This window comes from Pyrus communis, chromosome 5, assembly GCF_963583255.1.
Source record: "Pyrus communis chromosome 5, drPyrComm1.1, whole genome shotgun sequence".
Taxonomy (NCBI): Eukaryota; Viridiplantae; Streptophyta; class Magnoliopsida; order Rosales; family Rosaceae; genus Pyrus; species Pyrus communis.
In genome coordinates, this window is record NC_084807.1 from 29176816 (window position 1) to 29191834 (window position 15019).

The following is a 15019-nucleotide window of genomic DNA, read 5'->3' on the forward strand; positions in this document are numbered from 1 at the left end:
AATCATCAAGTTATAACATATAAACCTAGTTCTAAGTCTTAAATTTAAGTCCCTAAAACTAATGAATATTCCAATTAACATTAGTTTAGGAACTTCAGGTAAAAACCAATGCCAACTTTACGCCCCTTAGTCCCGTTTAAGGGCATCTTCGTAACTTCACGTCCTCGGAATTAAAAATTCCGGGACGGGTTGTGACAATCTTCCCTCCTTATAGAATTTTGTCCCCGAAATTCCAACAACCAACTAAATCATCTATACTCATACAATAGCTTCGGGTAAATCTCTCTCATCCGATTCTCCTTCTCCCACGTAATTTCTTCCATTGACTGCTTTCTTCACAAATTCTTTACCAATTACACTGTCTTAATTCTCAATACATTCTTTTTCCAATCCAAAGTCGTCCTTAGTTCCTCAACCAGTCTAATCCGGATTAATTCTCAATAGTTGCATCGGAACTCCATGTGACGAATCTGCCACCTAGTGACAACGCATCGAAATATAATACACTATGCACCTTAGCCAATTCTGAAGACATCACCACTTGTATGCAACTTCATCGATTCCTTTAGTGGTCAAAAAACGGTCTGATGTGTTTAAGACTTATTTTGTCTCCTTTCCAAATCTCACTATTTCTTTTCGTGATGAAATTTCTAAAAATGTTGAATCATGAAACACATCATGCTCTTACAATAACTCTGGAAGTAATTCAAGCAACTTCACCTACTCTTCGATGATCACATAAAGTCCGATGTACTTAGGACTTAATTTGCTTTCCTTTCCCAGCCGAATCATACTTTTCTAAAGTGAAAACTTCAAAATTATAGGATCATCTACGTTAAACACTCGATTAGTGACATGTTCAACTATTAATCTCTTTTGCCATTCCTGGCTTGACACACCCCGTCCCGAAGGAGGGCATGCTGGCCGTCACGTGAGAGTGACGTAACCATTTACACAGTACGGAAGCTTTAAAGATATACAACTTCTAAAATGAAACACCCGAAGGTGAGTCCTCATTTGGTCCATTCTGTCAGAACACCGTTGAATTTCCTCGTAGTCACCACACCTTTGCAATTCTTGAACCTGGAGGGGCGCAAAACCAAAAGCGTGAGTGGGCAAAAACAAAGCTCTTTGAAAACTCTTTAGCAAAATACATTCTAACCCCTCGCCGTAAAACCTGTATACTTCCCAGAAAATGAACATATATGCGTATGTATAGATATGCCAATCATGCTCCAAAATATGTCATTCATGCTCGAGAATATGCCACATCAGAATCTCATAATAAATGTAAGTGCTCAAGCATAATTCATAACAATAACATATAATCTGGCAGCTGGGAGTCACCTAACGTGACCTGTACGGCTGCATATAAAGCTCCAATCTCAACTCAATATCTGAATCTGCACACGAGTCGGAACCACCTAACGTGGTCTGTACGACAGGACTGGGTGTAATATATACGCTCTAATGCTACGATCACGTGAAGACTGTGCGAATAATCGCGGGTCACCTACGAGTCGGAACCACCTAATGTGGTCTGCACGACAAGGCTTGCACCTAACTTGGATCCAAGGCGAGCATGTGGTGCAGGTGAACATCACGTGAAGGACTATGCCCTGGCCCTGGGCGGGAGCACTAACACCGGGGTGCAGATTATGAGCTCTCTAAGCATCTCAAGCTATTATTGAATACAAACATGAATACCACTTACCTGGCACTTACCTGTGCGTCCACAGCACCAAATACACATATATAAATGTATGCCGCTACTAATGCATGTGATGATGCATAAGCGATAATAGTAAAGTGCATGGCATAAATCAATTACCTTTTTTAATCTATTTCTGGGAATATAAATGTATATAGGTATATACGGAAAACAAAAGCCCACTCACGTATCACATCGACGTCTCGTAGGTCCCTGAGCCTCCCCTAGATTGGTTACATTCTTCTTCTGTAATATTTTCACCTATACAAAAAGTAACCAAATTGACGTTATTTAACGCACATACACCAAACATTCGTCCATAACTTTCTCATACGTTGCTCAATTTGGGTGTATGAATATACCACGGTGATCTACACGACGTCACGAACGCGTGACAATTTTCAGAACTCAATTTGGAGCTCTCACGCGCCCCCACGCGCCCTGTTCACGCGCTGCCCATGCGCGCGTCTTCTTCCTCGCGTCGCCGGACTGGTTTCGCCGGCGGTGGGTGTTTTGCCGGAATTTCTGGGTAAACTTCAAAGTGTCATAACTTCTTCATTTCTTAACCATTTTCGACGTACTATATATCAAAATGAAGGTATTGACGAGACGAACAGATCCATACTTGCCTTGACCCCTAACTCACCGTGGATTCGCCGGAAAAAGCCCCGAAAGCTCCGGCCAAACTTTGAACTTGTCATTCTCCGTGTTCCTACGTCCATTTTTCACGTAATTTATACCAAAATGAAGCCCTAATCATAATCTACCACGTTGGACTAGTTTTAGGGCCTAAAAACAACGGAATCAAACTTTTCCAAAAATACGAAAATTCGGCCGGACTTACAGTTCGTGATCCCGACGTCCAAATCCTTCAAACGAAGCACTCCGAGCTTCCTTAGGACCTCACCAAGCTTCCTATAAGCTTCAAAATCCCAAAAAACATCAATCTTTACGTGTGCATGAACAGTGCACACGCACAGTGAAATTGAAATCCATGTTTTCCGAAGTGAAACTCACCTGAAATTGGTACCATCGTGTTCGTGTGGTCTTCAGGAGTACGATGGTGGTCTTAGATCCTTCGTTGGTATAGTTTTAGGGTGGTTTTGTGGGTGGTCCGTGTGAGTTCGAAGGAGAGAGAGAGAACGGAGAGTGAATGAGAGATTTGTGAGGGAGGAGAGAGAGAGACAAGGTACGGGAATGAGGGAGAGATTTGAGGGAGGTGGGATCCTACCCAATCCCCAAATCATCAAGTTACAATATATTTTACGCCCCTTAGTCCCGTTTAAGGGCATTTTCATAACTTCACGTCCTCGGAATTAAAATTCCGGGACGGGTTGTGACATGGCTACTCTCAGGTTAAACTTAATCACCTGAATACTTTGAGAATACTCATCCATAGTTTCAGGGCCTACCAAAACTCTTTCGTGATCGAATCTTCTCTATCCAGATGCATTTCTTCCACAAATCAGCAAAAATCGACACATTTCATGGTCCTTATGGCGTTACATCGGAAACTGCACAACTAACATACTTAAGAAACTCAGCAGTTCCGTAACCTAAATCTCTTCTCCATAAAACATATAAGTACTGTTGCACTGTGGTTGCTACTCAACACTGGAGTAACTGTACTAACTTGGTACATTGATCAACTATCACTTCAAGTTTAATCATAACCATCCTATTCTCGAACTAAGCAATCTTTCTTTTTCCCCTCTTTCTTTGCCTTGGTTAATTCTTAATTTTCTTCGTTAACCATTTGAGTCTTGAGTACGACCTTACTAAAAAGACTTAACTTGAAAATTAGCAATTACAACTTCTTCTCAATCTTCCATTCTCAACTTTACTTCAGTTGATTTCCAATCCACAAGAAGACAATCTTGGTAAGCGTGCCAGACATTAATTCTTACCGCAGTCTTCTCACCAAGTGCATCAGCTAGAACAATTTTACGATCACCCTGGTCGTACAATCATGTTCATTAAACAATTCAATCCACCTTCGCTACCTCATATCAAAATCCTTCCAAGTAATGGATATTGGAGACTTTTTGGATTCGTAAAAATCTTACATTCTTACCAAATATAATGTCTTCATAACTTCACAGCAAGAATGGTAATCATGACTTCCAAATCACCAGTAGGGTAATTCATTTCATGAGGTTCCTTTTGTCGTGAAACGTATGTAATCACCCTAACATTTGCATCAACATGCATCCAATACCATTCAAGAAACATCACTAAAAATTTATGATTACCACTATTCTCAGGGAATACTAAATTACGTGCATGAGTGAGGAAATGCTTCAGTTGTTGAATCCTTTGCTCACAATTTCCTTCCCACTCATACATAACCTCTTTTCTCAACAATCTCGTCAATGACAAAGCAATGACTGAAAAATCTTTCACAACCATCCGAGATAGTCTGGTAAGCTAAGAAATTCCGAATCTCAATTACGGCTCGTGGTTATTCCAATTTCTCAATTCCTGCTGCCTTTTAAGGATTCACTTGAATACCTTCAACAGATATAACAAATCTTAGAATGCCACTTGATTCATTTAACTTTAGCATTTGCTAAACTTAGCATACAACCAACGTTCTAACAATCTTTACTTCACTGACTTAATATGTTTACATGCTCTGCTCTGGCTCAGAATGTACCAGAATATCGTCCATGAAAATGATAACAATTTATCAAGGCATTCCTGGAATACTTCATCCATCAACTTATGAAACAACATGAGTATCCGCATAGCATCACCAAAATTTATAAAGACTATAACAAGTCCAGAAAACAATCTTAGGATCAACGTCGCTCAAAATCTTCAATTGGTAATGGACAGACCTCAAGTCGATCTTTGAAATTACACAAATACCTCTGAGCTGATTCATTAAACATCAGTACACCATCATGGATAACGGTTCTCAATCGTTACCCGATTCCATGGTCTATAATCAATGGATAGTCTTTAAAGTCCATTTTCTTTTTCACCAACGAACTGGACTCCTCAAAAGTGTTGTATTAGGTTGAATGAAACTTTTATCAACCAATTCTTTCAACTAAATTTCCAATTCTCTTAACTCATCATGAACTAATCTCTAACATAATATTTTATACCTGGAACCAAATCGATATTGATCTTCACATTTCTGCCTGAAGGCAATCCAGGTAAACTTTCAGGGAAAACATTGAAAAAGTGTCCAATCCCTTTTACATTTTTCATATTAGTAGGAGCAACATTATGTAGTACCGCATAAGATGAGTACCCTTGTAACCTTCTGATAACAATCTCTTTGCTCTCACAGCAATGTTAACGGCCTAACTCAATCCACTTTGCCTGCCCACCAAAGTAATCTCTGATCAATCAAATCGATGGAAAGTAACTAAGTTCCCGTAGTAATCCATCTTGTCATGATTTAACGCCATTAAACTGTGCCTAAAATCACTTTCAGTTCCTCGATATCCCACAAAATAAAATTCACTGGTATAACTTTAACTTTCACCTTTATTGAACACCTTGAATAACACCCACTCATGTAGGTAACCTACTTGTTTACTTGCTTAACAGATCCAACAAATAAGTTATAAATATTACGGTCTGCAGCCCGCAATACAGATAAATCACTGTTGTCTCGATAAGTAAGCAACAATTCCTGAAGGTGTTACATTTCCATCTTACTCCACACAGGGATAATTACATATAAACACCTCAATCATGCTCCATCATCACTTTCTTTGGCAACATCATTCATAATACGAAATACATCAGCCATAGTCAACTAGAATGACTTGTACGGCTGATTCTCTAGCTCAACTAGTTATGCTAGCATATTAGCCGGAGTTACCTATAGTAACCTGTACGACTTATTCATCAATTCCTCATGTGTCAGCCGGATCCACCTTTCGTGGTCTGTTCGGCTGAACATTCAACTTATCAAACATCTTGGCACCCACAGTTCATATAACCCAAACTAATGATCCAAACACCTGCTGGACTGATATTGGTGGTATCAAGGAAACTGTCGGGTAATAACTAATTCTAGGGACAATTCATAACTCTATATCCCTTCTGTCTATACAAACACATTCACTGATTCCACACTTTCCAAAGTGTTTAGTCTTGTACCTGCTGCACAAGGTACATTTCCCTTACTCGAGTCACCTTGACTCTGAATCTGGAATTTCCAGTAAATCTATCACTTTGACTTTGACCAATGGCATTAAAACCTCAGTTGGAAGAATTAGCTCTAGCTTCACTTCTCTTGAAGCTCTGAATCTTTCTATATTCTTGATATGACGAATCATTAACTTTATCGTCCTCTTTTGATTCCCATTCTTTTATCATTCTTCTTTACTCTCGCTGAACATGTTCTCAGAGTCCTCAAGGCTAAACAACATCTTGTATACTCCTGGTAAGAATTACAATGGATAATGGTCACCCAAAATACCACTGCCTTATGCCACCCAGCCTAAAACAATATAACACTTCAATCAAAATAGCAGCAATATTCGAATGGGACGAGGCAAGTCTGAGAACTTTTTATAATACTCATTGATCGTCAGCTTTCCTTGTCTCACATTTGCAAACTCTTGCTTTCTACCATCATAAGATGCCAAAGGAATAATTCTTTTCTTTAAACAAGTCCTTAAACAATTCTCAATCGGCTGTTTCCTTCGGTGACAACTAATTATACTCCTGTTTCCACCAGGATACAAGTTCATAACTCAAACCAGGTAGTCGTCTCAACCCTTCTGTCAAAAGGAAGATTCCTTTGACTTGCATAATCTAAAACATCTTTTCCAATCGGTTAATCCATCATTTTGCTCCCTCAGGTTCATCATTTCATAAGGTGATTCAAATTCAACTCATAACCCATCTTAAAATGTCCCTTTTAGATAATATACTGAATCACCAAAATAATAGTTTCCCCTAACAGCTAAATCAGGGAGACTAAATTCCTCTAACTACGTGGTTTGCTACGAGGCGGTGTAGTTCTGACAGAATTCACTAGAACTTCTCAAGATGTCCAAGATTGAAACTAGGCTTTGATACCAACTGACACACCCCGTCCCGAAGGAGGGCATGCTGGCCGTCACGTGAGAGTGACGTAACCATTTACACAGTACGGAAGCTTTAAAGATACAATTTCTAAGATAAAACACCCAAAGGTGAGTCCTAATTTTTGTCCATTCTGTCAGAACACCGTTGGATTCCTCGTAGCCACCAAGCTCTAATATCTTAAACCTGGAGGGGGGCAAAACAAAGTTGAGTGGGTCAGCAAAACGAACGTATTCAAAACTTTTTTTTCTCTTTGAATATACTAACCCCTCGCCGTAAAACAAGTATAGTTTCCAGAAAAATAAACATATATACGTATGTATAAATATGCCAACATGCTCAGGGGTATATCATTCATGCTCAAGAATATGCCATGTCGGAAACTCATAATGAAATGTAAGTGCTCAAGCATAACTCACATCAATAACATATAATCTGACAGCCGGGAGTCACCTAACGTGACCTGTACGGCTGCATATAGAGCTCAAATCTCAAACTCAATAACTGAATCTGCACACGAGTCGGAACCACCTAACGTGGTCTGTACGACAGGCTTGGTGTAATATATATATATGCTCTAGTGCTACGATCACGTGAAGTTGTGCGATAAATCGCGGGTCACCTACGAGTCGGAACCACCTAATGTGGTATGTACGACAGGCTGTGCACCTAACTTGGATCCAAGGCGAGCATGCGGTGCGGGAGGTGAACATACACGTGAAGGCTATGCCCCTAACTCTGGGCGGGAGCACTAACACCGGGGGTGCAGATTATGAGCTCTCTAAGCATCTCAAACTACTACTGCATACAAACATGAATACCACTTACCTGGCACTTACCTGTGCGTCCACAGCACCAAATACACATATATAAATGTATGTCACTACTAATGCATGTGACGATAGTATTTCAATCGTATCCCCAAACGTATTTCAAATGTATTTCAAATGTAGCTTACCTGGGCCTCCTCAGCACCATGCAACAGTATGCATAATTATGGTAATGCACATATTAAAATATGATGCATATATGACAGGATATTTAATTTGTATTTCTTTTAAAATACGTTTTCAGGGAAATACGTCAAGCATACGTATATATATATATATACTGAAAAATAACTGCCCACTCACTGATAAGTAGCCGGCTCGTAACCCTCACGCCTAGTTTGGTTACATTCATTGTTCGTACCAGTTTCACCTATAAAAGAATAATTATAAAATCATCACTTAAACGCACACACAAACATTCGTCAATAACTTTCTCATACGTTGCTCAATTTGGGTGTATGAATATACCACGGTGATCTACACGACGTCACGAACTCGTGACAATTTTCAGAACTCAATTTGGAGCTCTCACGCGCCCCCACGCGCCCTGTTCACGCGCTGCCCACGCGCGCGTCTTCTTCCTCGCGTCGCCGGACTGGTTTCGCCGGAGGTGGGTGTTTTGCCGGAATTTCTGGGTAAACTTCAAAGTGTCATAACTTCTTCATTTCTTAACCATTTTCGACGTAATATATATCAAAATGAAGGTATTGACGAGACGAACACATCCATATCTTCCTTGACCTCTAACTCGGTGTGGATTCACCAGAAAAGGCCCCGAAAGCTCCGGCCAAACTTTGAACTTGTCGTTCTCCGCGTTCCTACGTCCAATTTTCACGTAATTTATACCAAAATGAAGCCCTAATCATAATCTACCACGTTGGACTAGTTTTAGGGCCTAAAAACAAAGGAATCAAACTTTTCCAAAAATACGAAAATTCGGCCGAACTTACAGTTCGTGATCCCGACGTCCAAATCCTTCAAACGAAGCACTCCGAGCTTCCTTAAGACCTCACCAAGCTTCCTACAAGCTTCAAAATCCCAAAAAACATCAAGTTTTACGTGTGCATGAACAGTGCACACGCACAGTGAAATTGAAATCCATGTTTTCCGAAGTGAAACTCACCTAAAATTGGTACCATCGTGTTCGTGTGGTCTTCAGGAGAACGATGGTGGTTTTAGATCCTTCGTTGGTATAGTTTTAGGGTGGTTTGTGGGTGGTCCGTGTGAGTTCGAAGGAGAGAGAGAGAACTGACAGAGAGAATGAGAGGTTTGTGAGGGAGGAGAGAGAGAGAGACAAGATGCAGAAATGGGGGAGAGATTTGAGGGATGTGGGGTTTCTACCCAATCCCCAAATCATCAAGTTATAACATATAAACTTAGTTCTAAGTCTTAAATTTAAGTCCCTAAAACTAATGAATATTCCAATTAACATTAGTTTAGGAACTTCAGGTAAAAACCAATGCCAACTTTACGCCCCTTAGTTCCGTTTAAGGGCATCTTCGTAACTTCACGTCCTCGGAATTAAAAATTCCGGGACGGGTTGTGACATATATACTTTGGTTAATTCCGTTTATTTATTTCGAGAATGATGGAGTAATGAATGAGAATGATACACATATTTATACATGATTGTTTTAGCCTGAATAATTTTTCAACGTCAGACTCACAATGTGTCATGAAAATAATACTCATACCGAGTATGTCCATTCTTGGTAAGTACCATGTCCTTTAAAATATATAACTTATTAATGTAAACAATATCGTTATATTAAAAAATCGTCTTGTAAAAAAATTATATATTTTATGAAGGTATTGTATAAGATTCGTTCATAAATAGATACATTTAGCGTACCATGGATAAATTGATACAAGTAACACCACATTACGTTGGGTGGCTTGGGAAGAGATATTTACTTGAAATTAATTGGTATTACCATTCGAAATGTTATGATATCGGTGGACTTGATGGTGTTCCGAATATACAAAAAAAAATTATTGGAACTTGGAGGAGAGGAGAGATGCATGGCATTGAGAAAATTTTCTTGTGAATCAGTCTGATATACCAAGTATCATAATATAAGCAATTCATTTTTTTTTTTAATATCTAACCACTTGTATTATGATACATGAAATATCGAATCGTGACACACTGATAAATCTCTCCATGTTACCATCACATTTGGTTGTAAAAGTGTGGAAGATTACAGAAGCAGACTATTTCAAACCTATCGATGTTTGCCATGCATGTGGAAGTTTCAGCATCTTTGTGAAATCTAAATTTCGGGAAATTAATTAGATCACGCGAGAAACTATGTTTTCAAGAGATGAACATGTGCTATGTGGGTACACTGGGCAATTGATTTCGAAAGGTAGCGTCCAAAAATAAAATGATGGAACCTAGAGACCTTAATAATCTTGAATCATGAGGTCAGCCATTTTCATGTGTACCTAACCTCACGATTATAGGTGAAAAATATTCTAACAAGTTAACCACTAACTATATACGTACGGACATAATAATGTTAGGAATATTAAATTTTGTAGATAAAATTAGTAAACTAATTAACATGAAAATTGATGATTGAATATTACTAAGTGTAGATAAACGTCCTCATTTCTTATTAGTGACACATCATTTAGTTTGCAAATTTTATTTACAAATTTTGTTTTCTTAGTATTATCCTAATATAAGAGATTATCTTCCGAAGTCCTATGGTTTTCTTAGTATTATCCTAATATAAGAGATTATCTTCCGAAGTCCTATGTAATATATTAATCGAACGTTGCAGGAGCGGATTGCTCTATATTTAGCCACGCCACAGTAACCCCCCAAGCGATCTTCATCTAGTTGCAGAGCGAAATCCTGCAGCCAATTGGGGCTTAGAATAACTAGCCCAGCAATAAGTTCAATTCATCTATAAAATAAAGGGGAGGGGTTGCGTCCGAGCCGGGTGAAGTGCGTGCACACGAGTAGTTCTTGCTAAAACTCTCTCTTTTTTATAGGTTCTACAGCAACTACTTGGAATTAAGAAAGATCGAGCAAACATAATAATCTACAAACAAAAATTAACTAATGAAAACTTTGAGTTAATTGGCTTGAGAGTTGAAACTTCAGATAAGAAAATGCAACAATTAATATTCTGATTTCTGAAACAAGATCGGCTTAGTAGCCAGCTAGCTCATGAAGTAATCATCACCAAACAAGTAAACCATCCTCTCCTTCCTCCATGGATCCTTATCTTTTGAGTCTGGGGAAGTACTACAAGTTTTAGGCAATAGCTCCGATCTACAGAGAGGACATGTTAGCTGACCTTGATCAATCCAGACATCTAGGCACTCCTTATGAAAACCATGCGAACAATTGCATGGCTCTCTCACCGCTTGGCCTTCCTCCATGCTATCCATGCACACTATGCACATGTTCACGTGGCAGTCCTGTTCTTCTGCTTCTGCTTGCCTTCGTGTTTTCATGAGAGTTTCTTGGTATTGCAGCACCGGGAGTTGGTTCTTGACGGATTCAGCTATGCAGTGGACCGGTAACGGAACCAACCAAGGTGAAGGCCGCCATGAAGGAGTCTCTGCTTGTGGAGGCGGTGGTGGGAATGAATCATTCTCTAGCGGACGATGTTCATAAATATGTAGCTTGTTAAATTGTTGCTGACGTTGTTTAATGAGTAAGCAGTAATGTAACTTGATCATGTTGAGTAGATCGAGAAGAACGAGTAACAATTTGGAAAGCAGGTTTCTCGGTCGACCCATCAGATGAATGTAATGTGAGAGAGAGAGAGAGAGAGAGAGAGAGAGAGAGAGAGAGAGAAACAGAGAGATCAGAGTCACAAATACCAAGCAAACGTAACCGATATATAGTGGAGGAAGACAGTGAAGGGTATATCGGAGGAAGACAGTGAAGGGATCGTTTACTAAATAACAAAATGGACAGGTGGCCTAAAAAAAACAAAATGAACATTTTTATTTTTATTTTTATATTTCACAAAATGGACATTTAACCTAACCAGTTTTGCTAAAAAGGAAGAGCTTTCGAAACAGGTAGGGTTTGACCGGGCAACAAGTTTGATAATTAAAAATTAATTAATACCCGAAAGTACATCACGTGTTATTATACAAATGATGAAATATATGTGTTAAAAGGTTAATAACTTAAAAAAAAAGTTTTTTATTACTTACATAAAAATATGTAGTGTATCATTCGTATTCCTATCACAATAAAAAATTTCTTCAAAAATACCCCCAAAATATAATATAATATCACACACTACAAGTAGATAATTTTCTTATGCTCGGGCTCGGGCTTTATAGGGGTATGGTGGCACCAGACAATAGGATATGATGCATGATGGATGCTCTGATAATTAAGCCCAGAGAAGTTTATAACGAGCTGGCGTGCGTTGATGTATTCTAATTAGGGTTACGTATGTGGTGCCTTTTATTAGCATCACACGTCAGTTTGATGAAGTCAACTATATATATGATTATATTAATCAACAACCACCATCCAGCGAGGATACTGAATAATATTGATATATAATCTAGGGCACGACAAAGCAATTTGAGTAATTAAATTTTGAGAAATTTTTTGAAATATAATTTATACTTATTTTGGATAGAAAGCAATTTGAAATATAATTTATACTTATTTTGGATAGAAAGCAATTTGAAATATAATTTATCATCCGTGTAAAAATCAATGATTTTTTAGCCAAAATGGTCTATGAGATTTCAAATCAATAGAAGTGGTCCATGAGATTGTCCACCATCCATCATTTTGGTCATTCTGTTAAAAACTCCGTTAAATATCCTGGAGCTCTTGGCCGGAAGTTTGGACAATTTTCGAAGCTTCGTAACTCAATCGTTTCTTAATCAAATTTGACCCATAATATATCAAAATGAAGATAGAAAAGTGTAGAATAAGATTATACCATTTGAAAGCCCAGTGGTTGCCAGAGATGGTCGAAAAATAGCCTCAAGGTTGACTGGTCTAAGGGAAAACTGGAAAATTCGCCAGAAACTGGGCAAATTTTAAACGTTCATAACTTCTTCAATACTCAACGAAATCAAGTGATTTAAAAACGAAAATCATACTTCTCGATGAGAAGAAGATAATGGTATCTTTTTCAGCAGCTAAATCGCCGTGGTTTGGCCGGAAAACGGCTCGAAAGTAGCTCTCTTGGTCTCGAGTTAGCCATTTTCGAGCCATTTTCTGGCCAAACCACTGCGATTTAGCCGCTGAAAAAGGTACCATTCTCTTCATCTCATCGAGAAATATGATTTTCGTTTTTAAATCACTTAATTTTGTTGAGTATAAAAGAAATTAGGAACGTTTAAAGTTTGCCCAGTTTCTGGCGAGTTTTCCAGTTTTCCCTCAGACCAGTCAAATTTGAGGCTATTTTCCGACCATTTTCGGCAACCATTGTGGCTTCCAAATAGATATAATCTTATTCTGCACTTTCATATCTTCATTTTGATATATTATGGGTCGAATTTGGTTAAGAAACGATTGAGTTACGAAGCTTTAAAAATTGCCCAAACTTTCAGCCAAGAGCTCCGAGACACTTAACGAAGTTTATAATGGAATAACCAAAATGATGGATGATGGACAATCTCAAGAACCACTTCTATTGATTTGAAATCTCAGAGACCAAAGTGAAGAGTTATGCAAATCTCATAGACAATTTTGGCTAAAAAGCCAAAATCAATTTATCCCATAAATAAATAAACTTGTGAAAAATGGGGTCAAAAGTCCAAGATAGCCTTCTTTTGAATAGAAAATTTAACGGAATGAAGGTGAGACAAATTAATAATTTCAGAAATTCATATGATAAATTACTAAAATTTTAGTTCATATGATAAATTAAAAAATATATGTAAGTTGGTATGACATTTTAAAAACTTTCCTTATTTTTGGGAATATTGAATGATGCCCGGTGTAATTAATAAATCAAGAAGCTCCCGTTGAATTTTTTGGCGCCCGTACGTTAAGCTGTCCTCATTTTCCTTGCTAGACTAGATAATAAGTACAAGAACATATCCAACGATACATAGGATATTCTTAATTAAATATGTATGGGATTAATACGTGTTGGTTGCAAATTTAAGGAATCAATTTGAGTATTGTTGAATATTGGATGAAGTTGACTGTAATTAATCAACCAAGGAGCTGCGGATTTTGGTTAACCAAGTTGATAAAGTAATGTGCTTCTTCATTTACACTTAAGTTCGAACCTTTCTTTCTTGTTAAACTTTTTGGAGCTCACGTAAAGTCATAACTCGTAATCATTGAAGGAGCTTTACCGACTTCCTTGGTAGACCAGATTTGATGGTCCATGTTGTCAAATTATGAAGACTTTAGAACAGACCTAATGAAAGTTACGAACATTAATTGAGCTATATACAGCGATCAAGTGATGTTTTTTTTTTCCTACTTATTCATTAATTTTGTGTGTTCACTTTGTCAACTTATGGATACATTTTGGGAACTGGTAAATTAAAGTCGCATCTTCTGAGGGTCTCATCTTTTTTGTATTAGAACAATGAGCAAGTAGGGTATGTTTTCTGAAATAATGCATGCTAACGATGATAACGATGTCTTGGTAGGTGCGAACACATTCACATCTCCGCCCATTCAATCATGTGGTGCTTCGCTGTGAGACAACGAGAGACAGATACAGAGAATCCATGCATAAAAATGCACCAAATTAACCATCTCCTAGGAATCTTACTCCTAAGTCTTTCTTTTTTTATACATCTATTTTTGGTTAAGATATATACCCAAAGTAAGTCTTTCTTTTCTTTTTATATATATATATATATATCTTCTACTTTTAGTTAGGTACCCTAAGTCAGCACCAGTTTATGGCTACTGTTTATATTTTAGTACATTATAAATAGATCATTCTTACAAAATTTAGACAAATTCAAAATTATTAAGACATTCAATTCTAGTGAACAAACTATACGAATACAATTTTCCAAAGAAAAACACTCTTATGACTACCATTTAATCTAACAAAAAATGATTTCAGATCAACCGGTTCATCTGCCAAACAAGTCCAAGAAAGTAGGCAATATACGAATAACGTACAAATTAATTGATGCTTCTTACTCAAAAAGATTTAGAGATTTTGCCAACAAAATGTACTCCTTTGTCTGTCTACGTCTAAGAGGTCGGTCCGTTTCCTTTGTCTGTCTACGTCTAAGAGGTCGGTCCGTTTCCTTTGTCTGTCTACGTCTAAAAGGTCGGTCCGTTTTTCTTTTTCCATTCACCGGCCTTAATCTTGAGTCAGTTCGATCATGCATGGGGACCATTGAGATGTGCTAGCTAGGGCGACAATGCTAGCTGGTCCGTGACCCGTTAATCCGTGATCTTTGATGACCCAACGGGTTGCGAATTACTTCTAGTTGAATC

At 38.0% G+C, this 15019-nt stretch overlaps 1 protein-coding gene across 1 annotated transcript; it reads right to left on the reverse strand.

The window, feature by feature from the left end:
• Nucleotides 1-10613: 10613 nt before the first annotated feature.
• Nucleotides 10614-11388, reverse strand: LOC137733348 (RING-H2 finger protein ATL16-like). Its single transcript, XM_068472500.1, has one exon. It carries the CDS (start codon nucleotides 11353-11355, stop codon nucleotides 10771-10773), a length of 585 nt encoding a protein of 194 aa, XP_068328601.1. The 5' UTR covers nucleotides 11356-11388; the 3' UTR covers nucleotides 10614-10770.
• Between the last annotated feature and the right edge of the window lie 3631 nt (nucleotides 11389-15019).

Excerpts from the sequence above, each read along its gene's own strand:
- LOC137733348 (XM_068472500.1), bottom strand. The coding sequence starts at position 11,355 with ATGGGTCGACCGAGAAACCTGCTTTCCAAATTGTTACTCGTTCTTCTC.